The sequence below is a fragment of the Aspergillus sydowii genome, assembly GCF_001890705.1.
Source record: "Aspergillus sydowii CBS 593.65 unplaced genomic scaffold ASPSYscaffold_9, whole genome shotgun sequence".
Taxonomy (NCBI): Eukaryota; Fungi; Ascomycota; class Eurotiomycetes; order Eurotiales; family Aspergillaceae; genus Aspergillus; species Aspergillus sydowii.
This window is the reverse complement of record NW_024467867.1, coordinates 1020347-1045423: the sequence shown is the minus strand read 5'-3', so window position 1 is coordinate 1045423 and position 25077 is coordinate 1020347. Positions and strand designations below refer to the sequence as shown.

At 52.9% G+C, this 25077-nt stretch overlaps 13 protein-coding genes across 13 annotated transcripts; 8 read left to right on the top strand and 5 right to left on the bottom strand.

Moving 5' to 3' along the window:
• Positions 1 to 411: 411 nt before the first annotated feature.
• Positions 412 to 1008, top strand: ASPSYDRAFT_156290 (uncharacterized protein; the record flags this gene model as incomplete). The annotated part of the gene is made up of 1 exon (XM_040842546.1): positions 412 to 1008. The coding sequence occupies one exon, from the start codon at positions 412 to 414 to the stop codon at positions 1006 to 1008; it is 597 nt and encodes a 198-aa protein (XP_040700503.1).
• Positions 1009 to 1298: 290 nt separating this feature from the next.
• Positions 1299 to 2929, bottom strand: ASPSYDRAFT_156538 (Zn(II)2Cys6 transcription factor; the record flags this gene model as incomplete). The annotated part of the gene is made up of 2 exons (XM_040842565.1): positions 1299 to 2811; positions 2895 to 2929. 2 exons carry the CDS (start codon positions 2927 to 2929, stop codon positions 1299 to 1301), a joined length of 1548 nt encoding a protein of 515 aa, XP_040700502.1.
• Positions 2930 to 3341: 412 nt separating this feature from the next.
• On the top strand, positions 3342 to 4803 carry ASPSYDRAFT_47980 (uncharacterized protein). Its single transcript, XM_040847545.1, has one exon. The coding sequence runs from the start codon at positions 3371 to 3373 to the stop codon at positions 4733 to 4735; it is 1365 nt and encodes a 454-aa protein (XP_040700501.1). The 5' UTR covers positions 3342 to 3370; the 3' UTR covers positions 4736 to 4803.
• Positions 4804 to 5220: 417 nt separating this feature from the next.
• ASPSYDRAFT_91943 (alpha/beta hydrolase) lies at positions 5221 to 7078 on the bottom strand (the record flags this gene model as incomplete). The annotated part of the gene is made up of 3 exons (XM_040852572.1): positions 5221 to 6195; positions 6252 to 6305; positions 7070 to 7078. 3 exons carry the CDS (start codon positions 7076 to 7078, stop codon positions 5221 to 5223), a joined length of 1038 nt encoding a protein of 345 aa, XP_040700500.1.
• On the top strand, positions 7062 to 7472 carry ASPSYDRAFT_156510 (YybH family protein; the record flags this gene model as incomplete). The annotated part of the gene is made up of 1 exon (XM_040842559.1): positions 7062 to 7472. A coding segment is annotated over one exon (411 nt), but the record flags the coding sequence as incomplete, so codon positions are not given.
• Positions 7473 to 7711: 239 nt separating this feature from the next.
• ASPSYDRAFT_70641 (uncharacterized protein) lies at positions 7712 to 9335 on the bottom strand (the record flags this gene model as incomplete). The annotated part of the gene is made up of 1 exon (XM_040850520.1): positions 7712 to 9335. Exon 1 carries the CDS (start codon positions 9329 to 9331, stop codon positions 7712 to 7714), a length of 1620 nt encoding a protein of 539 aa, XP_040700498.1. The 5' UTR covers positions 9332 to 9335.
• An 883-nt stretch (positions 9336 to 10218) lies between these two features.
• On the top strand, positions 10219 to 11577 carry ASPSYDRAFT_70640 (protein kinase family protein; the record flags this gene model as incomplete). The annotated part of the gene is made up of 1 exon (XM_040850519.1): positions 10219 to 11577. The coding sequence occupies one exon, from the start codon at positions 10219 to 10221 to the stop codon at positions 11410 to 11412; it is 1194 nt and encodes a 397-aa protein (XP_040700497.1). The 3' UTR covers positions 11413 to 11577.
• A 359-nt stretch (positions 11578 to 11936) lies between these two features.
• Positions 11937 to 13474, bottom strand: ASPSYDRAFT_33757 (F-box protein; the record flags this gene model as incomplete). Its single annotated transcript, XM_040845139.1, has 2 exons — positions 11937 to 12745; positions 12895 to 13474. 2 exons carry the CDS (start codon positions 13472 to 13474, stop codon positions 11937 to 11939), a joined length of 1389 nt encoding a protein of 462 aa, XP_040700496.1.
• Positions 13475 to 14791: 1317 nt separating this feature from the next.
• ASPSYDRAFT_91938 (GNAT family N-acetyltransferase) lies at positions 14792 to 15612 on the top strand (the record flags this gene model as incomplete). Its single annotated transcript, XM_040852571.1, has 2 exons — positions 14792 to 15508; positions 15562 to 15612. The coding sequence occupies 2 exons, from the start codon at positions 14792 to 14794 to the stop codon at positions 15610 to 15612; spliced, it is 768 nt and encodes a 255-aa protein (XP_040700495.1).
• A 540-nt stretch (positions 15613 to 16152) lies between these two features.
• On the top strand, positions 16153 to 18138 carry ASPSYDRAFT_91937 (uncharacterized protein; the record flags this gene model as incomplete). Its single annotated transcript, XM_040852570.1, has 1 exon — positions 16153 to 18138. One exon carries the CDS (start codon positions 16153 to 16155, stop codon positions 18136 to 18138), a length of 1986 nt encoding a protein of 661 aa, XP_040700494.1.
• A 92-nt stretch (positions 18139 to 18230) lies between these two features.
• On the top strand, positions 18231 to 19413 carry ASPSYDRAFT_1182347 (uncharacterized protein). Its single transcript, XM_040840384.1, has one exon. It carries the CDS (start codon positions 18265 to 18267, stop codon positions 18994 to 18996), a length of 732 nt encoding a protein of 243 aa, XP_040700493.1. The 5' UTR covers positions 18231 to 18264; the 3' UTR covers positions 18997 to 19413.
• Positions 19414 to 20343: 930 nt separating this feature from the next.
• Positions 20344 to 21558, top strand: ASPSYDRAFT_156280 (uncharacterized protein; the record flags this gene model as incomplete). Its single annotated transcript, XM_040842545.1, has 2 exons — positions 20344 to 20932; positions 20999 to 21558. The coding sequence occupies 2 exons, from the start codon at positions 20344 to 20346 to the stop codon at positions 21556 to 21558; spliced, it is 1149 nt and encodes a 382-aa protein (XP_040700492.1).
• A 554-nt stretch (positions 21559 to 22112) lies between these two features.
• Positions 22113 to 24926, bottom strand: ASPSYDRAFT_33753 (polysaccharide lyase family 26 protein; the record flags this gene model as incomplete). Its single annotated transcript, XM_040845138.1, has 1 exon — positions 22113 to 24926. The coding sequence occupies one exon, from the start codon at positions 24924 to 24926 to the stop codon at positions 22113 to 22115; it is 2814 nt and encodes a 937-aa protein (XP_040700491.1).
• Positions 24927 to 25077: the final 151 nt, after the last annotated feature.

The following is a 25077-nucleotide window of genomic DNA, read 5'->3' as shown; positions in this document are numbered from 1 at the left end:
TGATGAAGATGAGAAACTAGATGAGGTCATTTGTTTCCGTTTCCCCTTTTTTCACAGGGATGTCTCACATCGTGGGTGTCAGAATGCGGCGATGGGTGCGGCGTTGGGTTTGATCCGGTAGGGATGGGATGGGATAGCTGGAGGCGAGGGGGAAGCCCTGAAGAAGGGTGGAGGCAAAAGGGGCACGACCCTGTCGCTTTACTCCGTGTACTTGGAAAGATCGCACGAGACAAAGTTATATAAACGGCGACAGAACCGGTCTATCCATCCTGGTATTCAAATCAAAAACAATCTATCAAGCTTCTAATATCTATCTATCAAGACAGACGAAAACAACATCGCTCGCTCTCGCATCGCTATCGCTATCTATCAAAGAAAAGAACCGCGAAAAGAAAATAAAAGAGAAACAAAATGCGCTTCGCCAAAGCCACTGCGCTCCTCGCAAGCCTGACCTCTCTCGTCAGTGCCGCCCCAGCTTCATCCACAATATTATCTCCATCTCCATCATCCTGCACAACAATCTACCCAACCATCGCCCGGGTCGACGAGTCCCTCCCCGAAGCATCCTATCTCCCCGGATTCCACGTCTCACAAAACTCCTCCGGCTCCGGCAAACAAGACGTATTCGTCGAATTCAGCGTTCCCGAGGGTGTCTGGGGTTGTACGCTCTCATACTACTTCCCAGCGGGCGAACCAGTGCACCGCATCGGCAAGGGCGCTGCAGCGCCTGCTGTTGAGGTTTTCTCCGTAACCGCTCCAGGCCCATTAAGCCGCACATCTCGGGGGATCGATATCTCGTGGGACAATTGCCCGGCGAAGAAGAGCCTTGTTGGCAGTGTGCAGTTTGAGTCGAGTCCTTGGCAGGCGACGAGTCGGGTGGTTAACAGCTTTGCCTGTGACAGTACGATGACGTACAGGCTGAGTGTTTCGGAGGGGCAGATGGGGAGGGCCGGGGTGGAGTTTGTGCAGAGTGAGGAGGCGGGGTTGAGGATGAGTTATAACTGTTGATTTTGATATCTTCGCTTATTTGTTGCTGTTGTCGTATTGTGTTGGTACATATGTTCAATTGGTTGCTGTGTTGTCGATATTGTCGGACTGGCTGCGCAACTATACCCAGCCATAGCCAGTCATACCCAGTTCGGTCAGTTCAGTTGTATGTAATTAGCTTAAGAAGAACCATTGTCATCATTAGCCCTTGGCAGCCGGTGTCACGGCGTAGCATGCATATGACACGCCCAGTAGAAGATCACATCGCGTGGGATCTGCGCGGCCTCAGGCCGGACCTCACTACCATATAGTCATAAACCACGATCCGGGGGTTCGGTGTGGCGGGTGCTGATCTCTCTGTACGCGTTCTCCAGGCCTCCAACGTCCTCGAAGGTATTCACACCGGCGTATTCGAGTGACTGCTCGTGTGCGGCATTTGCCTTGGTCTGCTCCATCAAGGTCCGGATTATTGAGATGGCCTTTCCAGTTTCCCACAGACCGTCCTTCGCAGCGAGGCGAGGGTGTTGGAGAAGAGCGAAGGCGGCCTCGCGGTTAACCGGGTCGACGGTTTTCAGACATAGGAAGTAGAGGATGGCGACGAGCTGGGAGGCGAGGGTGAATGTCCGCGAGGTATCTTCGACTGTTTCGAGCGAGAGGAACGCCTGGATATCCGCCAGTGTAGTGCGCAGGCTGTCGTTCGACATGACGGTCGGGGCCGCGTACCCGAATGGACCCTTTTGCGGCTCGAAGGGAATATTCTCGACGAGGATTGCGTTGTACATGCGCGCTTGGATGCGCAGGAGCAGGGCGCGGGGTGGTATATCGCTGAGAGAGCTTAAAAGCATGTTCATGGCGAAGAAGAATCGCTCGAATTGTTGGTACAGGACGAAGCGTTCCTGGAGGAGATTCTGGGGGAACTCGCCCAGGGGCTTGTGTTTGTGTGCGACGTGCGCGATGATGTGGTGCATCAGCCAGTTTTGCAGTTTTGTTAGGACGCACTCTGCCTCGTCGATGCCGCTGAACTCGTTCGGGACGACGTGGACAGTACCGGCCAGTTCGTCAGCACCCACTAGTGTCAGGATCGGCATTCGTTCGTTGTCAAAGGTGCTCGCGTGAATGTCCAGCTTTGCGAATATAGTGGTGAGGTGCGGCAGGATATCGTCGCCCGCGCCCTCGGTGGTCGGCGGCGGCGAGGTTGCAGAGTCAGGGCTGGATCCAGCGCTGGATGAGGAAGCTATGTGAGCGGATTGACATTGTTTTAACAGGTTTATGCCGTTGTTCAGATGTTGCATCGCGGAGCTGCAGTCGCCCATCAGGCTCTCAAACGCGTAGAACAGAATACTGCAGATCAGGGCGGTCTCTGGAGACGCGTCCGGCGAGCGAAGATACAACCTCAGCTGCCGGTGACACTTGGCCACCCGCTGCATCGCCGTGCCCGAGGCAGCCGCCTGGATGGTGTTACCGTCCTGGAGATAGTCGCGGTACAGAGCCGCAAGCGTGACCAGGGCATTGCGAATGACGGGCTGGTCGTGCGACCGCTGGAGAATGAGACGGGACCAAAGCGCGGAGTCCGAGAAGCTCGAGAGGCCGCCGGCGGCTTCACAGCAGTAGAAATGCAGCAGCTGGCGGTCGGCCTGGCTGCCAGGGACTTTGAACGGCAGGTTGTAGACGCGGATCTGGAGAGGCGGCTCGGCCTTTTGCAGCTGGCCCTGCTGGGTACTCGGGTCCTCGGGTGGCGGCGCCGGATAGCCCTCGCAGCGGCGGCCAGTGCGCGAGCAGTTCCTGCAGCTGGGCTTGGCCTCGTCGCACTTGATGCGGCGTTGTCTGGGAGAGATTAGCTCAGACCAGTGACGGAGATTCGTGTAGGCTAGCGGCTCGGTAGCGACCGTGGGCCAGTGACAGCGTACTTGCAGGTCTGGCAGCCCGTGCGCACCTTGGGCATGCTCTTTCTGGTGGTCTTCTTCATGGCTCGTATATTCGTGGTCTCAGACATGGTGCCGGCGGTGGATATGGGGACTATATGAATGGGTGGTCGGGAGAGTTGGAGACGGCAAGTTGGGGGCGGCCAGCGACGCCGCATTGGACACAGTGGAGCGCCCCAGTAAGCCAGTGGACCGGTCTAGCCGCTTTGGGAATCTGCACTTTACGAGGATCCCACACTAAGCTCCTTTCAGGCAATTATGGAATCCGCGCAATCTCCGGGCTGCTGATAGGCCAGTCGGATCCGAGAGGGCCGTGCACGACGGGCGCTGCCTGTAGGGCTTAGCCTGTATGCAACTATACGAGCTGTCAGCAGAAACATTATACACGAAGTGAGATGCAAAGGTATAAATATCGACATAGTGACTCACTCTGGAAGCCCTCGCATCATCACCTCCTCATCATGTCTTTCAAACAGTTCCTCCTCATCGCCAGCCTGATCGTAGGCAGCCAGGCGACGACTCTCTCTCTGAGACGCCGCGCAGACTCAACTGCAACTGCACCCATGGTCGTCACAGAGTACGGCACGGTCTTCGACGTCGAGGCGACCATCGGCGGCCAGAATTTTTCCCTGCTAGTCGACTCCGGCAGCAGCGACCTATACGTCATGGAGTCCAACTTCACCTGCATAAATAAGACCACCAACATGGAACTGCTGGCAGAAGAGTGCAATTACGACCTGAACAGGACGTACTCAATCTCCGATACGTACCAGCAGATCCCCAACCAGGTCTTTGGCATCGAGTACGGCGCCGGCATCGCCAGCGGCGTCATGGCCTTTGAAGAAGTCACCGTCGCAGGCGTCACCGTCCCCAAGCAGCGCGTCGCAATCGCAAACAAGTCCACCCCCATGGGCGACGGCGTTAGCTCTGGCCTCATCGGTCTGGGCTATCCTTCCATCACTTCAGCCCACCCAGCCAACACCACCGACAACTCGACCTACTGGTTCCACCGGCTGCCGTACAAGCCCGTCCTCTATACCATGTGGGAACAGGGACTCATCAAAGAGCCATACTTCTCGCACGTCCTGGCTCGCACCCAGCTCAATGACTCTAGCCCTTCGTTCGGCGGATACCTCTCGCTAGGCGAACTACCCCCAGTCAAGCATGACAACAACTGGGCCGTGGCCCCCGTCCAGATCATGGACGACATCCCGCTGAACTATACCTCGTACAAGCGCACGCGGTCATACTGGGCAACAACCCTGACTGCCACTCTCGGAGAGACAGCGTCAAGCACGCCACGGGGGAATTTCAGTACTGGTGCCACCTTCCAAGCCTTCTTCGACTCCGGCAACCCGCTCTCCTACCTCCCCTCCCAAATCGCCGAGCCATTGAACAATGCCTTCTCGCCCCCGGGAGTATACAGCAGCAAGCTGCAGGCATACGTCGTGTCGTGCAACGCAAAGGCCCCAGACTCGTTTAGTCTCACCCTCGACGGACAGGTCTTCACGCACGACGCGGCAGACCTCATCTACCAAACCGGGGAAGGTGATGAAGCGGTGTGTATCTCGGCGATTGGGAACAGTGATGAGATCAGGCTCTTGCAGGGTCTGCAGCTGAATGTGATCGGCGTGCCGTTTCTCAAGAGCGTAGTCTCGGTGTTTGATTTTGGGAAGAATGAGATGCGGTTTGCGAGGTTGGCTGAGGATGTTACTGAGGATGGCGATGATAACTCAGTTGTCCCTGGTAATGGTGGGCGGCGACTTTTTGCAGGTGGCGGGTTACTGTATCTCGTTGTGATGGGTGTTGTTGGCTTCCTTCTATAGTGGCAGCGGCGTTATCGGGTCCTTTTTCTAGATATAGAACAATCAGTACCAGCATCCCAGGTGAATACTAGAGGTTCGATACCAATTTTAGATCATTTCGGATCTCGGCTGCTTGAAATCGACGCAATTGTAGCCTCAACTAAGCATATATATATATATTTATCGTTATTTATCCGGCGTCACAGTCGTTGGTGGATATACATCACGAAAACTGTCCAGTTGCCCAGACAGATACCAATCCTTCTATTATCTACTGGATAGACGGTATAGAGGTCTCTAAAAGAATCAGCCTAAAAAACCAACAACAAGCTCATCCAAGGACCACAATCACCTCCGGTGCTCGGACCCGACCGGATCCGAACGTTTCCCCGGCCGGAGTTCAACACAACCAACACTCTTATAACGATCATCATCGCTCGTCCAACAGCGACAGCATCTCCGCCCACCATTGCAGCATTGATTAAATTGCTTACTCCCAAGGGCAACTAATAAGCCTCCAACCACGCCTCAACCGCCGGCCCCAGGGCCTCCTTCACCCACCCGCCCTCCTCATACCGCTCCTCCGAGTCAAACCCATGTTCGCCATCCCGAAACACCAACACAACGTTGCCATTCTGCTGGCTGTCAGTGTTCCCGCCCCCAGCTGTAGGTAGCCGGCCGGCCTTATCTAGCCTTCTGGCGGTGTCGACACCGGCCTGTGTACCAGAAGGGGTAGGAGCAGCAGCAGCACCAGCAGCGACCTGACGCGCCCTCTCCACAAATGGCACAGAGTGATGCGCCGGCACGACGCTGTCCTGCGCTCCCTGGATAATGTAGACCCCACCTCGCGGGATCTGCACACCCGGATCCTCGAGGCGTTGGATCGGGAAGAGCAGTCTGCTTGACTCCGACTCCGACTTCGAGTTGGAGTTGGGCTTGTCCAGCCCTCTCGTATACCACTCACCTAGAATCCCGTGCTCTATCACCGCCAGCATAAGCGGGATAAGGCTCGGCGTGTCGGTAGACGAGACCGGCGTGTTGGGGTCAATCGAGGCGAGATACTCATCCACAACGGAGAGCGGGGTGCGCTGGCCGAACGGGAGGAGAGAGTCCGGGCGGGGGCTCGAAAAGTCGGACGACGACATGTCGACACACGGGTAGAGGGCAGTGGCGGCGCGGACGTCGGAGGCGTGAGCGAGAGCCGTGTTGATGCTTAGGAGGCCGCCGGCGGATTCCCCGGCGAGCAGGATGCGGGTGAGGTCTAGCTCTGTGGGGTTGGAGTGCGCGGCGAGAAGGCCGTGGATGGGACTGGTTGGTGATTGGAGCCAAGCCCAGAAGTCCTTGATGTCGTAGTAGATGTCTAGGCCTGTGGCTTGGGGCAGGAGGCGGTAGTTTGGGGAGATGATGATGGCATTGTGATGCAGGGCGAGGTCTGAGAGCCATTGCGACCAGAAGCCGGGAAATAAAGAGTCTCCTAGGACCTGATTGCGGTCAGGTAAGCTACTGTCTATATACAAAGTAGAGGAGGGAGCTGTACCAGTCCCCCGCCGTGGAAGCGGACTATTGTGGGCCGTTTCCCTGAGTATGGCGTCTGTGGCACCAAGATGTCAGTACGGATCGCATGCTCGCCTGCGTGCTTGTACAGGGTCTAGATGATGTTGAATCCGTGGAATTTGGGGTCCTTGAGGTCGGCCATGGCGGTTGATACCGGTGTTGACGGATCTTATACTGGAATGTTGGGAGGGCGGAAATGCTGCTGAGCTTACCAATCATTTTATACTCTCTCTGTCAGTGATGAAACATAACTAACTATTAACTATTCACCCCGCATAAAACTCCGATTTCGGGCCGAGGTTCTGCAACAAGAATATCACAGCATTTTTGTTATTCACAGGTCGCACACTGTTCAGCTTGTTAGTATACTCGGAGAACTGTATAACGGCTGGTTTTTAGCCTGTGTACAGCCACAATCAGCGACGAGGGGTGATGTATAAGCTGCCATTGGCTTAAGCTCTGCCAGGAGAACTGAGCACCGTGCTTGCTTTATGGGGCAACTTTTTATTTTAAACTCATATGTAGTGACTATATTTTATACTGTCCATTCTCAAGCTTTCCACTCTTAGCTGATCGTCTTCTGGTGCTGATACTGACCCCCACCTAGTCGACCCCCACCTACGAGAACATTATGGACAAGACTACCAGCATATAGAGCATACAAAATATTTAAGCCCCGGCATGTAATTGTAAGCAACCAGAAAAAAACAAGATCATTGTTAATTGATAATCCTGCGGCAATCAACAGTGAGCCGACCCACCATCCATATCCAACAAATCTAACTCTTCAGTGTCACAAACCGAAGCCATAACGGCCGTCCTCCACGCCTACGGGGCAGCTCTCGAAACCCGAAACGTCGAAGACGCAGTCGGACTATACACGAAAGACGGCGTCATCATGCCACCGCATTTCCACGCTAGTGCGGGCGAGGACGCCCTACGCGAGTCGTATACGCGCATCTTCTCAACCATCCACCTCCTCATATCCTTCCAAATCGAGGAAATCGTCGTCATGTCTCCGGAGTGGGCGTTCGCGAGGACGACGGCCGAGGGCACCAAGACGATACTGGCTACGGGGGAGTCGGAACCGCATTCGAACCAGGAACTGTTTGTCATGAAAAAGGAAGATGGGAGGTGGTTGATTGCGAGATATGCCTTTTCGAGTATGAAGCCGCTGGTGCAGAATGGGATGAGGAGGAGCTGAGATGGGTCTTCACTACTTAACAAAATGGGATTCTCCAACCGGTATCAGATGGGGCTACTAGTGTTTGTCATTGGAACAGAATAAACGTGTGGACGATTAAAAAGGACGTGCAGAACCGAACAACCAGGAAGTAAATTCAACTCAATGCTACTGAAGCTATTCCTGCAATGCATAATAACATCGCAACATATCAAAACCTTGCTTCATCAAACATCCTACAATGTACTGACATTGTGACCTCATAGGCCCCGTCCAGCTGCAAGTACATCGACGACCAACTCCCTGAACGCAAGGCCAAGTTGGGCCTGGTCACCTTGGATATTGAAATCCCCCTCGAGACACCGCCGCACAGCCTCTGCATAGCGCTCGCCCATGAGCCAGGGGACTTCCCCTCTAGTACGCTCCAACAAGGTCTCACGTATCTTGATGGGCGAATAGACACCTTCGCACATTTCATCCATTGTCTTCCAAAGGGCGACTTCGACGAGTACCACGCCAAGCGAGTATATGTCATGCCGGATCATGAACTTCTCGCTGGGATGGCCTTGACGCTTCGGGTGGCGATACAAGTTTGATGCCCGGTCCACGATTGGATTGACCTTCGTGGTCTGGCCATCCTGCTCACGCGCATAGCACCATCCGATGAGGTGTGGGATTTGACCGTCCCCATTCGTGTTGTTGGAAATGATGATCGAGTGGCTTGATATCCCCTTATGGACCCAGCCGAAGCCATGGATCCCGGAGACCGTCGCCGCAAGCTCTGCGGAGATTCGAAAGCGCTCGCCCAACGATGGTTTGCGCATAGAATTGCCTTCACAGCTGATGGCGGACTGCCTGATCAGACAGTGCAGCGTTTCGTGCTGCTTCGCTTCGTCTCCGGTATGAGGTTCCGCACATCGGTATACGAAGCCGGTACGACACTGGGCTACGTCGTCGACGTATCCCAAGCAGGGCAGGACCCGGAGGGTCGATGGTCGGTCAGGGTCTTCTGGCTTCGTGAACGCGGACTGCATCGCCCACGCGAGCTTGCGGATGGGAGTCTTCAACTCAGAAAGGGCGCTATCACAGGCGCCCATCAAGACAGCATCATACGAACGGTATTCCACAATGACGCTGTGTGTCTGGCCCGAGTGGTCATCGTACTGAGCATACACAATGTCCGAGTTTGTGGTGGTTTCCTGGCCTATTGGCCGGATCCTGTCCCAGTCCAGGGCATCGAAATCGGCTGGCGGATCCTGGAGGCCAAGAAGGCGGCGCGCCGCAGCTTCCTGGAGCCATCTGTCTTCTCTTTTCCTATCGAGAACCTCCTTGAACCAAGTGTCTCCGGCAGCCAGGCCGACCATCACAATGTGATTCAGGGTCTCCCGAAGTTCATGTGCATGGCTAGTGTACACTCGCAGTACCTCTAGAATTTTTGCGCGGTCAAAGACGCCCCAGTCCAGGTACCGTTTCTTGACTTCCTTGGCCTTGTTCTGCACTCGATGGAATGCAACGGCCATCCGCTCTACCATGCTCTCGGTATCACCCACCACCTGCTCCCATTCCGCGGACTCAACCACTTTGTACTTGCCTGCGATAGAGTTAAACTCCGCCATCGACTGCAAAAGCTTCCGAGCGGTGTGTTCAACTTTTCCCTTGAAACTGGCGACGGGGAGACCGCGCGGTTGTCTGAATTGTCCCCTGTCATCGAAAAGGAGCAACTTGCAGGTCTCCAAGAATCCGATCTCGTCGTCGATCTGGCACTTCATATCATCTTTGTCGGCGCCCATGGTTTTGGCGTTTTCGACAACGGTGCGGATGAATATAATGACGCGGTAGGTATCTTTCATCAACGTGAATGCGGTGCTTGCAACGTCCATATTGGATATCGGGCGATAACGAGTAAGGTGATACGGAGAAAGGATAGTAGGTATGATTTTGGACTTGCGGAGTCCCGAAAGGCTGTGCTATTCCGGTGGTGATGCAAATCTGTCAGCATATGGATGGGAAGTGGTCTTTAGTGGCTGGCGAGGGGTGTGACAAACCAGATATCGAGGGGCCGACGTTCCTAGACGATGGAATTGTTCAATATGAGGGATGAAGATAACTGAAGGATATTCTTTCCAGGTTCTGGGGGGATATGGGTTGACAGCGAGGATTGTCTTGCCCCTCCAGGCGAAAAGGCGTTTGCCCTAATTGGGCGAATGCGCAAACACGCGAAGTGTGCACCAAGGAAAGTCGGCTGGTATCAAGGACTGAATGCTGAAGTCTGGAGGCAATACTGATAACTCCACGCTTTGCTCCGTTTTCGACTCCATGTTTCATGGATGAATGATAATATGCAATCCTTTTGTTGCTGTTGTTGTTGGCTTATACAACACCATATTCTCCGTTGTCAACCTTCCAAGCGCGACGTGTTGAAGAATCAGATAGAGGCGTTCAACAATGCGGTTAGATATAAACAAAGAAGTTGTCTTTAGCACTAAAGTCTTCGTGATCTACTTTTGTCTGCTCCATTATGAGACAAAGATCAAGTTTCATGTTAGAGCTCAATAGTTTTGTTTCTACCTTTTTTCAGACTCTTTATACTTCTAATCGATATGGCCAGCCACATGGTATATATTGGACCCGTTAGCACTCGATATTACAAGAAGTTGCAGAATCAAAATCAAAAACTCCTTATCCAATATATATACCTTACCATCTTCCCTCAGTAAGCCTTTTACCCTTTCGCCTTCTTTCCTCGCTTCATATATAATCCACATATATGCCCGCCGTCATGGACTCTCAAGGCGAGCGGTTTACTAGTATTATCACGAATGGAGATATCTATATCAAGCCTGTTAAAGGCCCAAAATTAGGCATTGGAGTTGACCAAGTCCTATATACCTGCAAATCCCCCATGCCGAAAAGTATCGAGGTTGCAAGGAAAACAAACCGCATTGGTAGTGACAACAGATACACAAGCGATAGTGATAACCCGCTTAAGGCAGAAACCGATGAGTTGAAACACCTCGATCACCAACATTGTGTTCGCTTTGTCGATGCATACGAGGATAACAGCGCCGAATTCGGAAGGCGAATCTACATCTTGACCAGCCCAGTTGCTGAGACAGATCTGGCAGCTTTTTTAGAGGATCTATTGAGCCAATGGAAGCACAATGAGATCCCGTCCTTGTTCCGATGCCTGATCAACGGATTGAACTATATACACGGAAAAGGGACAGTCCATATGGACGTAAAGCCTAGGAATATTCTGCTCCGGCGAGGAGATGTGTACTTCATCGACTTTGGAGCAGCGGTCAAAAGTCCCAAGCCAGGCGACCCGATAACTCGCGAAGGTATGCCTGGGACGCGAACAGAAGCGTACTGTGCCCCCGAAGTGGAAGCAGGACATACACCGCAGATGTCTGCAGATATCTTCTCCCTCGGTGCAGTATTTCTGGAATGCCTAACTGTCTGTTGCGATCCCGATTATTTCAAAAGACTTAAGGGAGCCTACGAGAGTGGAGACCATGACGACGAGTTTTCTTGGGCAGGCTGCCAGGCAGAAGTCTTTGAAGAGGCGGGAAAGAACGTTGACATCAAGAATTCAGGACCATGGTCTAAGTTCAAGTCTATGCTGTTTCTATGCCAGTTAATGATGAACACCATAGAAAGCCAACGGCCCTCAGCGTCCACTCTTTCGCAGTGTTGGACGTACGCAGACTGCCTCGGACTGCCAAAGTCACTGTGCAGCTCGCAGGAGTGCAGGAGCCTTGCGACCTTCCAGAACGCAGATGAAGCGCTACAAGAGGCTCTGGTGGCTGGCCACTGGCTAGCAGCCGAACTACTCTGTCATGCTGGAGCGGACGTGAATACCAGATGCAATGCGCAAGGGAACGCACTCTGGAATGGTACTGGAATCTTCTACATCTTGCGGCCTCCTTTGGAAATAACAGATTCCTTAGCTTCCTCTTAAATCAAGGAATTGAAGTCAACGAGATCGGCTCTACAGGTTCGACGCCGTTGCATATTGCGGCCAGGAACGGCGACGAGGACATGATCATCGCACTGTTACAGCGAAAATCCAAAATCAACGCCGTGAACGAATGGGGGAGTACACCACTGGATGTGGCGAATGATGAAAGGCGCGAAAACATAGTCAGCTTACTGCAGACGAACGGCGCTCTCAGAGGCGGTATGATCTGTGATGAAGATCCAGCCAACGCATGCCGTTGATCGGATTTCCTGTTTACAGCACTTGGAGGAGGAGCCTCTGCGGTGGAGAGTGTGTCTTTAGCTTTCGGATAGTCCGAAGAAAACTATATAAATGGTCAGCATATTGATAATTAGGAATATTACATCAAGTACTGCATTAATGACTGTACTACGAACCAGCCTGGAAAGTCGTACCTGGATAATACATCATTATATACACTCGACGCAGAATATGTAAAACTAAACTTGACTAATGACACGGATCTCGCCAGAAAATGACAGCAGCTAGAGCCCGAAAGGATTTCCACAAACAGTCCAGCTTTCGCAACAGAGACACTCGATGTCTGGGAACGACTTTTCCGGTTGAACATGTCGTCGTCGAAGAACTACATTTGTGTTAGGAAAGAGCATGTCTGACTCCTCTCGTAGATCGGCATTATTTCTTTTATCCAACAAGCCAAAAGTGACTGTGCTGAGATTAGGAAGGGTGTCGTCGACCACCCACCGATGAACTGCCTCGGCATACAATCCCTCCCAGCGCGTGCAGTTACCAGGCCCTCGGTCGTCAATGATGTGAAGCCATTCCAAGCTCGTCGGGAAGAGGTGCAGCGTGAGCGGGCTAACCCACAGAACCAGATTTCCTTCGATAACATCCACGGTAGTGGCTAGCTGCTGTAAAACATAAAGGGATTGGAAGTCCGCCGGGCAGTTTCGAGACCTTCTACACGTACCTTTGGGGAAGTCGAGGTCCAAAGCAAGTAGTGAATGCGCCTGCTGCGCAATCGAGTCTATGTATTGTTGTCTGACATCCCCCGCGCGGAGCGTTCCCTGACGAAGCGTGCCCTTGAAGGTAAACCGCCGGAGGGCCCTTGGGACCGCCAGGATTTTGCCCAGAGCTTCGCTTCCAATATCGCATCCGCGCATGGTAAGTTCTTCAAGGGAGGTGGTGTATTTCCTGCTCTCGTTAAAGCAGCAGAAGTCTTTCATGGTGGCTGCGTAGATGGAAAGGCTTTTTAGGTACGGGTGGAGGAAGATAGAGTCCCGTAAACCAAGGTCCCAGCGTTCGCCGTTGCTCAGATTGAGCTCACCTAAGACTGGGATTAGCTTGATGTAGGCAAGGAAATAAAACACGCGTTGGTGATGTTAGAGGGGATGTTGGGATGTCCAGGTTGTTTGGAACAAGCGTCGCAATTGGCAGAGTCATCTGGGCGATGTTAGCCTGGGCCTCATGGAGGATACATACAACTCTGTAGGTTCATTAAAATTGGAGACGAGACTGACTGCAGGAAAAGCGTATGGAACTTTGCGCATTCCTCCAGCTGCCGGGTCTTGGTGAAATGCGTCGACACCTCCTGGTTTCGGGCTATTGCCAAATCCTCGTAAGAGTCCTCATATGCATATGCCCGGATAACCAGCTTTCGAAGCCCGTCCATGTGTATGAGCCGCGTAGACAGAGCCTCTGCATATTGAGGTTTCCTAGAGGGCGCCACCGGGAGATCGGGCAGCTTTGGTCGCCATGTGTAGAGCTTCGTTAGGGAATTGATCTTATCTCGACCAGATATCTCCCCCTGATGGTAGTGCATCGTCAGGGACTTGACATGTCTGGCGAGGTCGGGCCTGTCGTCCAAGCATGCTGCAAAAGAGCTACCTTTGTCGTCTTCTATGCGCGGGTTGCGGTAGACCTCCGGCGCCACAACCTCATAAAGACGATGACATATGCAGCGTAAGCGAATCAGGGAGGCGCGATCAAGGTAGGCAAATATCCCCAATAGCAACTCGACCGGCAAGTTGTGGAGTCGTGACGTTTGATTCATTTCCGCCATGATCTACGATGAATGGGGTTGGAAGTACTTGGTACACAAGTAGGTTTAAGTAGAGCCAATCTGAAAAGAGTACCTCGTCGTTTATAGTCCAAGGACGCTTTCATGGCGTTTCAATAAAAGGGAGGAATCACAAGTAAGTCCCCTTTTCGTCGCGACTATAGCACGGAGGTTTCCAGAGTTCCTTATTGCCTGCCCTATATCAGGGCCGTTATCTCCACGTACTCGGGTCTGATGATACATAAAAAGCAATGAAGTCCCTGTTTCTAGAAATCTCTATTGCGGAGTCCTCCTTTGTCTCCTTTGACTATCCGTTCAATAAAATGACTTGGCGACGTCTTTGTATGGTGGTTGTGCCGACTAGATAAACAAAGGCGCCTCGGCCATTGCGACAAAGGTGTATATAGAGGCAAATATTTCATGAAACGAAGCACTATTATTGAACTCATTATATTATCAATGAAGCCTTTGTCATTCAATGGTTTTCAAATCATTCTCTTACAAGGTCTTATTAGGGCTTGGGCCAAGTTTCTAATGGTTTATAATCCCCGGCTAACCGTCATGACATCCACTACCAAGGTGGCGCTCTGAAGATGAAACCAAATAAATATACTCAAAATGAATACTTGTTCATTTCAAAAGCTAACTATGTCTCCGTGCCACTGGCTGGAACTCCTGGTTCATTGAGCCTGCCCTATAAACGGTTTCAGAGCTGACAAGCTCGGCATGTCGATCGAGCGGGTCTATAAACTGGCCGTTCCGCTGAGGTGACGGCGACAGATTCTCCTGCAAAGTAGCCCGTTGGTGTTTGGGCTCTTATTATCATGGATGCGTGGATGCCTGCGGGGAGGGAAGGAATGGCTGCAACCTCGTAGGACGAATGGAAGAGCAGCTCGCCTAAATTTGTTAGAATGATTTTCTACAACATAGCGGTAATTCACCGAAATATGTCGTTAACGTTGATAAAACCATCACTAGGACTAGAATAGCCCTAGCCGGACACAGCGCAATCTGATATAATAGTCAGGCAGCTATATTATACGACCCCACTAGGCTGTCGCATTCTGTCCCTCAAATGAGATCAACGCAGCACCGAGGCAAACCCTGCTAAGCTTAGCATGTCGAACGAATACGGCTGTAACTTTCGCGAAGACGAGCCTAGAGCCTCCTAGTTCCTAGTCAGCATGAGTGAGTCACAACGGGGTTTAAATGCCACACCTCTACCCTCGTAGACATTTGTTGTCTTGTCGCAAATAAACATTTCATACACTCCTGCTACAACCTCCCCCAACACCAATGAATACGAACACCACCGCGAAAATGGGGCCAGCCCTACCCCCAAACATCGAAATCCAACCCCTGCTCATAACAGACCTCACGGAAGTCCACCATCTTGCCGAGGCCGCTTTCCACGCAAACAACCGGCTCCTCTACACCGGGAAACTATCTCCACCCTCAATTGCAAATCTAGTAGCCAGCAGGGAAAAGTCTTTCGCGGAGAAACACACCACGTCCTTTAAAGTCGTCGACTCCTCTGCGTCTTTATCTACATCCACCTCCACGTCAAATGGCGCCGGAGAGTCAAAAGTCGAGGCCAAAGGCAGAATAATCGGGTGGTCACGGTGGGCAGTCTACGAAACGGATCAAGTCGTCGACAAGTCCGTCGACGAGATTGTCGGGGCGCGGCTCGGTCTCGATATCCCCGAGCTGAGAAAGGAGGTGGCGGAGCCCTCTTGGACGATGATCCAGGAAGGAAAGAGGGAGGTGTTAGGTGTTTCGCCCGCAGACAGAGGGCACGGGAAGGGGGTGACACTGAGACGGAGAGTTGAGTTGGAGGGGATCTGTGTGCATCCCGAGTATCAGAGAAGGGGCATAGCCCGGGAGTTGTTGAAGTGGGGGATTGAGGAGGCAGACCGGCTCGGGCTAGATCTTTATCTTGAGGCGACAGAAGAAGGCAGGCCTGTTTATGAGCGGGCTGGATTGGTCGCTGTTAAGGACGGGCGCTTTGAGTGCGAGTTTGGGGCGGCACCGCTCGCTGTAAGTCTCCCATGCAAGGTCTGGTGACTCTGGTATTGGGCTAACTTGCACAGTTCATGATACGCCCGGCGCGAACACAGTCCACTGAAGAGGTTTCTAATTAGACCATATCTGACAGCAGACAGATCTCTAACGACTTGAGCTAGATCTGTTCTAGTCGCGTAGCTAAAGCATACCACGGATGGTGATACAGAACTCCGTTAGGAGAGGCAAATTCATCCAGTCCTCTACAGTCCTTTGTGTCGTTAGTTCCAGTATCTCAGTTGATGGCAATCTAGAGTCAGCAAACTGTAACCTTTGCCACCAGTCACTAAAACTCGGCGACTACTGGCGTCTCACCGCCGCAGGCATCTCCGGTACCTGTAGACAAAGCCACAGTCGGCGCCGAGCTGCAAAGGAACGCCACTGCATCCGGAATGTGGAGCCTGACATCATCCAACACGACGTCATGAAAACGACGTACCAACTTTATACCGTGTGAGACGGCGGAAAAAATCAACTGCGGCTCCGGCGGCAATGCGGTACCATTCTCATTAAAGACCCTGACAGATCGGAATTTCTCGATAGGCAGTTTCCCTGTGTTGTGCTGATCCGCGCTCTAGCTGGGTTATCAGTACTCAGTCCGTGCATTCCAATCGATCGACATGGCAAAGGGCGAACACCGCGGGAATATCTGCGCGCAGCAGCTGGCAGACACTCTGCCTGTCGGGGTGGCGGTTGTGAACCCGCGCGACGAAATTGTCTTCGTGAACCGGCGCTTCCACGAGCTCACCGCGAGCCGTTTGCCCCGGGGCCTAGAGTGTCTATCGCAATCGATTCACTCCGGCGACTACGAGCAGATCGCCGAGTCGTACCATGACGCTGTGCAGAAGAAGACGAGAATCCGCAGGGAATACCAAGCGACAGGAAAAACGGATGAATGGCGGGCTCTGTCACTGACGCCGCTGGATGCGGACGACTTGGAACAGTTTGGCTTGAGCGAGAACGGCGGGTTTATTTGTATGATTAGCGACATTACACCGGAGAAGACAGCGGAGCTCCTGCAGAGGAAGATTGCGGATGATGCGGAGCAGCGCAAGCAACAGCAGGAGCGTTTTATTGATATGATTAGCCACGAGGTTCGCAATCCTCTGTCTGCGATCTTGCACTGCGCGGAGGATATCATGGATGTGGTGCAGGACCAGGCACCGGACAATGCGAAGGAGCAGATGGCCAGGATCGCAGAGGCTGCCGAGACGATTAACCTTTGCATCGCGCATCAGAAGAAGATCATTGACGACGTGCTGATTTACTCGAAGCTGGATGCGTCGATGCTGACCCTGGCGCCGCAACAAGTCCAGCCAAAATCGCATTTGGCTACGCTGTTGACCATGTTTCGACCTGAGCTTCGCAAGCAGCAGATCGAGTTCCAGTACCAGCTCGACCAGTCCTACGCCGATTGTGATTTGGACTGGGTTGTGGCCGACCTGGACAAGATGGGCCAAGTGTTGATCAACCTTGTCTCCAATGCTATCAAGTTCACGGCCGAGTCGCAGAACGACAGGAAGATCCGAGTCTCCATGGGAGCTGCCAGGGTGCGGCCACCGTCATACCCACCGAATGTTGTATTCTTCGAGCCAAACGAAGCTGCTCTCAAGCTTGACTCTACTGGGGATCCTGAATGGGGCGGCGGCGAGAAAGCTTATATTATGGTCGCGGTCAAGGATACCGGGATTGGAATAAGCGACCAGCACCAGAAACTGTTATTTGAGCGATTCAAGCAGGCAACCCCTCGAACAGATCGGATCTACGGGGGATACGGGTTGGGTCTTAATATCAGTCGCAGGCTGTGCCATATGCACGGCGGCGAGATCGGCGTCAGCTCCAGGGAAGGCGAGGGAAGCACTTTCGGCTTTTTCTTCACTGTCCGCCGATGTCTCGACCAGCCTGAGGTCGCAGAAGAAGACAGAGAGTCCCCTGTTGATGAGCTATGCCACCAGATTAAGGAACTGGACAGCAAAACTCCAGACGTCAAACGAGATACCTCCATGGCGGACTTCTCCCAGGACCCGCCAATAACGCACGTCAACGAGGTCGCAGTCAGCACCACGAGTGACGAACGAAAGGACCATTCAGCAAAACTGGCCGCCAAAGTCGATCAAGGAGACAGTCCGTCAGGCGCAAGCCGGCCCGCCACCAACGTCGATGAATTCTCACCCAAGCAAGAGCCCAAGGCGATAACTGACATGTCGAAACTAGAGGACCCTCATCATATCCTGTTCGTCGAAGACAACATCATCAACCAACGGGTTCTCTCGCGCAAGCTGAAGATTGCGGGCTTTGAGGTCACAACAGCGAACAACGGACATGAGGCGCTTGATGCGTGGAAGCGCGATACATTCGACTGTATCCTCATGGACCAGGAGATGCCTCTGATGGATGGGATCTCGGCGACGCGAGAGATACGAGCCCTGGAAAATGACAAGGGGTCGCGCATTCCTATCTTGGGGGTGACTGCAAACGTGCGACAAGACCAACAGGCGGACATGCTAGACGCAGGCATGGATGGGATCGTGCATAAGCCGTACAAGATGCTGGATCTGTGTGACAAGATCCGTGATTCGATTGGGGCCACCACCGAGAAAGAATAGACTCTGGTTGTCCGTCTCATGTTGACGTAGACACTCTACACGAGATGACTTCGCCACGTGGCGGTCACGGTCTCAATACGAGTTCGCCAGCTGGAACATCTTAACGTCTTCTTTTCTGCAACAACAATGGACAGCAATCTCGACCAGGAGCAGGACGCAATCGTGCGGGTCGCTTCACATCCCCGCCGCGACTGGGGCCTCGCTGTGGCCAGAGTCAACCCCGCGGGTCATGAGGCTGTCCGCCATTTTCTACTACACCCTCCTGTCGACCCCGCAGCGACTCTCGGCAGACTCGATGTCTTGCCCACGGAAATCCTGACCGAGATCTGTCTTGAACTTGATATCGCATCGCTGTTCTCGTTTCGCCATGTGAATAAGGGGGCATCCCAGGTTGTGTACGGCCTTCCGTCGTATCAACTGCTGATCGAGCACGCACTCGACGCCTGGTGCGTGGTCCTGAGAACCGGTTTAGCGCTGTACTATACTCTCCCATACCTTACTGCTGCGCTCCACACGGAGAACTGCCGCCTCTGCGGTTCATTCGGTGGATATGTTTTTGTTCCAGCTCTGATCCGGTGCTGCCAGACCTGCATGACATCCTCGCCCAATCTGCGCGTCATAACAGAGGCAGACCTGAAGAGTTATTTCCCCAACAAATCCCTCTCGCGGGTGGCAAGGAAAGTGCCAGTGCTGCGGACGCTACCGGCGAAATACCCTCGACACTGGAAAGCTCAGCAGCAAACCAAGCACGTCCTCTCCGAGCAGCAAGTCCTGCGCGAATGCCAACCCAAAGGGCCATACCGGCGAAGAAGCGCCCTTGGTACGCGAAATGGCGACGACTGGTATGCCGTATGTTGATAAAGCTACCGGCAGGGCCGACGACGGTGTATGTTGCTCAGGCTGCCACGTTCGGTTTGAGGCAGCATTTAAGAAAGGCGATAAAGAGCAAGTTGGGCAAGACATGCACTTCCTCGAAAAGGCTTACTCTGAGAGAGGCTTCCTTGACCATTTCAATCTCTGCGATGAGGCTCAAAAACTGTGGGAATCAAGCGAAGGGGGAACCCGTTCAGTTTATCTGCCGATGTCCGTTCTGTTGACGGAAAAGGCCATGATGCGTTATGGTTTATTGTGAATGGACCGGCCCTGTCGCGGACTGACAGACTTGATGCAGTCGGTTATGCTCATCGCAACGCTCATAAACAGTCACTCGCTTGGGTCTGTCATCTTTTATTGCCTACCGTCAAGGCGTGCCTTCTCCCCAACTGAAATATTCGTTTGACATTGCTGAACAAGGCCGCCATTGAATGGGGAAATTATTCGCCTCCAAACCGTTGTTGTGGTGACATTCAAACAGGTCTGGCTTGTCAGGTGGTTCGATAGTCCACACCAGTTGACACCTGGGTTGATTAAATACTCAACAATGCTCCGTAATCGACAGGGCATCTCGTTTTAGATGCCTGCGGTCTTGGCAGCGATGCGGGATACATTCCAAGCGACCATTTTAAGTTCAGAACAATGCACGTGTGCGCCGTACGAGCTTCATTTGGGAAGGGCACCTTTGGCGTCCGGCGGTGGTTGGAACGTTTCATTTGCAAGAGTGATATTCAGCCTTAGCAGATAGAGTCAAAATAGAGCAAATGTGAATTTAGACGAACTTTGGACAGATTCTTTTCGAGAAACTCATACTTCCCTCCAATCGCCCACTGCTTCTTCAACTCGGACGTCCGCGTCTCACTTTTACTTTTCAATGCAATCAGTTGAAAGGCATCGAGGCTGTCAAACAGAGAACGCCTCCGAGAAAGTGAATTCAATGAGAATCAGCCATGAAGTGAATTGACTGACAATTGACTCTCACCATCACGTGGTATACAGTAACACAACGCCTGCTCTCTCTCTCTCTCTCTCTCTCTCTCTCTCTCTTCTTTTCGTCTCTTTCTTACTCTCTTGTTGTACCTTGACTACTATCTTCTTCCCCTCTCCCATAATCATTCTCCAGTTCAATTTCTACCTTTGTCTCCCTGGATCATACTCTTTCGTGTCCGTGATTACCCTATCTCCATCGACGTGCAATACCACTTGCCTGTCTGCCCCGATAGGTGTTTGACACGGCATCCTTGGTCTGCTCATCGAAGTTCACATTCCCTCGTGTTGCTGGTTACGTTGATTCAGCGGTCAGACATCCCCGTGCCTAACGACCAGAGCGAAATGACTCGCAGGTCAATTCCCATCTCACCCAACTGGGACACGCAAGTCACAGTACACGAATACGTATCCTCGCGCGACGATAATAACAAACTGGTCCGGACAATATCACGAACTGCTGTGTTTGAAGTCCAACGTGAGATGTTGTCAACAACTGAATATTTCACTGCAATGTTCAAGGGCCCATGGAGAGAATCGGACGGGCGAGACATATCATTGCACGAAGATGAAATTGAGACCATGGAAATACTGTTTCGAGGTCTGCACAACACGCTCGACATGAGGTCCTTTCCCTCTGTCCCAGTTGCAACGATCTGGAACCTCATCGGTGCATGCGCCAAGTATCAGGTCGAGTTTGGAGATGGTCCTCTTAAAATTTGGTTCATCTCGTTGTACGAGGCGAAACGCCTGTCTACCGCATTCGTCGCCAACTACTTCCTTGAGCGAACTCTGCTGTATCCCTGTTACGCATTCGACTACGCGGAAGGATTTCAGCAACTTTCCCAAACCTTGGCATACGGCAGTCAGGGACATATCTCCGAGTGCAATCCCACTGATCGTCATGTCTTACACTTGCCTCCCAGGGTGATGCGTGAGTTTCTGCCAAATACCCTTGGTCCTATGTCAAGATCGCTAATTTAGGCTTCGTCGTTTATAGAGCAGTTGAACGCAGCCCGCGGTCGCCTCCGCAATGTCCTTCACAACGGTCTGTTCGAACACGCCGCGAACATGCTCCGTTACGCGACGTGCGAATGCAAAGAAAAAACGTTCTTTGAGTACTTTCGTGAGCTCGAATCTATCAAAGTCTGGCCCCTCGAGAATACCATGAAGCATCGCAGTATCGATGATATCATCAGCAATCTTCGCGGTTTCAATGCCTCAAACGTCACTGCTCACTTGGAGAAGGAGGGATCCACAGACGCCGATAACGCGGATAACCTCGATACGTTGGGCAGGATGTGCATGTGCAGAAAAGTAAACTGGAAGGCCATAGTCTCGTCCACGGCAGACACCGTGACGGTGTATTTTCACGGCCTATGCTTGGACTGCATGAGCGTGAGCAAGGCCCTGCGAGAAGGTCGGGACCCCGACCACGAGTATTGGGCAAGTGGTCGACAAAAGAAATGGGACTCCAAATGCCGGATCAGTCATGATGAGCCGACCTGGTACTTCAGCTTTATGGGCCGCCGTGAGAAACGAGGGATCATTGCCTACTGAATACTTGGTGCTGTCCCACCCATTCGCACTCTACTAAATCCTTTTTGTAACACCACCGAATTGTTATCTACATGCTTGGATAAGTCCAACATCACTACCAATAGGCCGTTTCGATGTGGCTCATATGCCTGCGCTTATAAAGAATTACCTGGGGTCGAGATGTGTCCCTTTAATCCTGTTTGTATTTAGTTGAGCCACCGGCACATTTAACAATGGCAGCTGTTACTTTATCGGCCTCGTCGTACTCAGGCTATCTAATATGATTTGCTGCAGGTCAACGGAACGTGCGGTACGGAATCTCGTGCATATCTACGACCGTTCTCTGCGTAGTAAAGACCCTCACTGAAATGGCCCCATGGGCATCAGTATACGGCCCATGAACCCGTACCCAACAGCTACCGTTAACGCACTGTTTTCCATGTCTAAGTGCCGGGCTACACCATTTAGGAAATTTCGTGGGCTCATATGAGCTCTGACTTGGCTTTGTTAAAGATATAGATATTCTGAACTCTAGTACAATTGTTGGCAACTCAATATAGCATCAATGCCCTACTTCAAGGATATGACGAACCCTCCAACGCATCCCCAACCAGACCCAGATTCTGAATGGCCGCAAGCCCATACTGCGCAACGGCATTCGTACTGATAAACGTCGCCTCCTGAACCGGAATAAGGACCGCACTCCCGTTAACCTCCTCGCTAGTCCAAGTCTCATCCGCGGTGAAGCCGTCATTGTTATCATAAAACTCCTTCCATGCGCGCTCGGCTACAGTAGAGTTGTCCTGGTCGTGCGCCCAATACGCAGTCAACCGCGAGTGACCTTGAATCAGATTCAGGCTGCCAAAGTCCTCGCCGTATCGGGCTTTCTGCTCCGCCTTAGACGCCGAATAGTAGTAGCAGTACTCGAGCCAGACGTCCTTCAGCCGGTCTGGGGCAGCGTTGCCCCAGTGGTCTAGAAGCTCGGAGACGACTTCCGGCAGGCCGAAAACAGCGTTGAGATGAGACACCTCGACGAGGCCGGTGTTGTTTAGGTCTGCAGGGGGGGGTGTGAGTGTACCGCTAGTCGACGAGTATAGACCCGAGCCGGTGACGAAGCCGTTGGTGAGGTTTGTGATGCCCCGGGCTGTCTGGGTCAGTTTTTGTCGTGCTTCCTGCCAACGAGGGCCGCGACGTTCCCATTCAATCAGCCAGCCGCCTGCTAACCCGGCCCAGTCGGTTCCTAGGGAGATGGTGGCCGGTTGACCTGGTGTCGGTGTCCAGCCGTCTGTGCGCACCTTGCGGTTCGGGTCGAGGACTTCATACGTCTTGTCTGTGTCGAGTGCCTCCTGGAGTAACTCACCAACCCGCTCGTCCCCGCCAGACAGGTAGTAGAAGTACTTCCGATACTGCGGCTGCGTGATGCGAACTTGCTTTGCACTGTCGGCCCAGTGCTGCACGCCATGTCGAGTTCCAAGACCCTTCCAGTCGCCAATATGGTACACGTCGACCTCGCCGGTGTGTCTGGTTAGGGCTTCAGCGAGACGGAATACATCCTCCCGTCCTGTACGCAGGAAGTACTGCCACAGGAACAGGTCAGGGGACAGCTCGGAGTTGTCCCATGCGTAACCGCCGACGTCGTACCGCCAGATATGCCTGTCCTCGTCGTAGGTGTGCATGTAGTCGCCGTAATCGAGGAAGCCGTACCACCTGCGCGACTCAACCTGGCCTTCGTAGTACTCGATTAGGAACTCAAGGTGGTCCTCGATAGTCGCCGCCTTGTCATTTGAGGTGTCCGGCAAGTTCCAATACGTTCCCAGGGCTTTCGTCTCACGGATATACGACGGCTCTGCAACAAGAACGGGCGGCTCGTTGGTATGCTTGCTCAGCGTCGCGAGGAGATCACTGTCAGGAGTCTGGTCAAAGGCGTATAGATATACTTCACTCGTCCTCGCAATCCCGTAAGGCGTGTTGAACCCCTCCTCGTAGTCTTCATATGTGATCTCCAACGCATCCAGCTGTTTCTCATAGGTGTCTTGACCCATCCCATCATGGAACGGCCGTAGATCCAACGGCTCCGCCTCAGGACTATACAGCCAAATCGTAACCTGCCCTTCATCACTCGCAGCATTTGCAATCTCAACTTCAGCCGGGAACCTCTTCCAGAAATCACGCAATCCAACCGCAATACCTCCCTTCGTGGCGCCTCCCAGATACGTCAACCCATTCGATCTGGTCCCCCCGGGAACATGCACCCATCCCTGTCCAGCCTTCGTACGCTTCGCAATCGTGAACCCATCCGGCGAAAGCTGCGAAAGTTTATAGTCGTTCCAGGCCGGAATCCACTGCAGCCGACTAGTCACGCGTGTATCCCACGTACTTTCATCAGGCAATTTCTGACCCGCAACCTGTGCAGCGCGCACTTCTTCCCCTGGATCTCGGCGCAGCCCTGTAATACCTTTCACAGCCTCGTGGAGGAAGCCCCCTTCCTCACCGGGAATGCGCACATGTCTGTTATACAACTCTTCGCCAGCCAGTGGGACAGAGAACCGGATTCCGAGCGCGGAGATGAAGTCGCTCTCTGCATCCCCGTCGAAAACAATGCTGTGCACGACACGAATGGCATCAGAGTTCGCATACAGATAGAACCGAACAACGAAGGGAAGCCACCCCTCGCCGTCGCCAGTAATCGGTGCATGCTCGCCACGCACAGTGACAAGCGCACGAGAGCTCCCATTCCCTGTACTAACAGAGACCCCCGAGACCTTACTCTCAAAATTGCTGTATGTAATAGAGGTATTCGCGCGCGCGGCGACATCCTCAGCAACACCGGACTGGGTATGCAGAACCAATTTCCCATCCCGACCAACCGTTTTGCCGGATGAAGTCGTGATCGAGTCGACAATGTAAGCGCCCTTCTTCGGAAACTCCACGCTGATTTTTCCTGTGTTGACGGTCACTGCATCGGCAGCATTCTGGACCTTAACTCCCCCAGGACCCGACGACGAGTGCTGTTTTCCCGTTTTCACGCTGACTGTATATTCATCATCGGCCAGGGTCCCATTCTCGGTATCAATGGCAGGAAGCGCGTGTCCTGTCCATTTAATCGACCCGTCGGCCCAGTATCCATTGACCCAGGAGTGCAGAGGGGCATCTCCGCCTTGCGAACCCGAGATACTAAACGCAGTATTATTGAAGTGGTATTTCCCCTGCGGCCAGGGAAGTCCGAATGTCGTTCCGGCAACGTAGGATGGAGTATCTCCGAGCCAGTGCACGGGAATAGACTCCGCGTTAGGATTCGAGTTCGTGCTAGCAGTTCCTGGTAGGGCGACAGTACCAGGGACGACGGACGCCAGGAGGGAGAGAAGAGAGCCTGCTATAGAGGACCGCATTGTGGACGCGATGCAAAGTGGATGTCCCCTCGCAGCTCAAATCGGTTCCGATCAGCTCAATTCCACTCATCCTGGCAGGGAAAGACAGCCCCTTTTAACCCTTAATCGCATCGCGTCAAATGCGCCGTCGCTCCGTCATAAACAGGCCGGT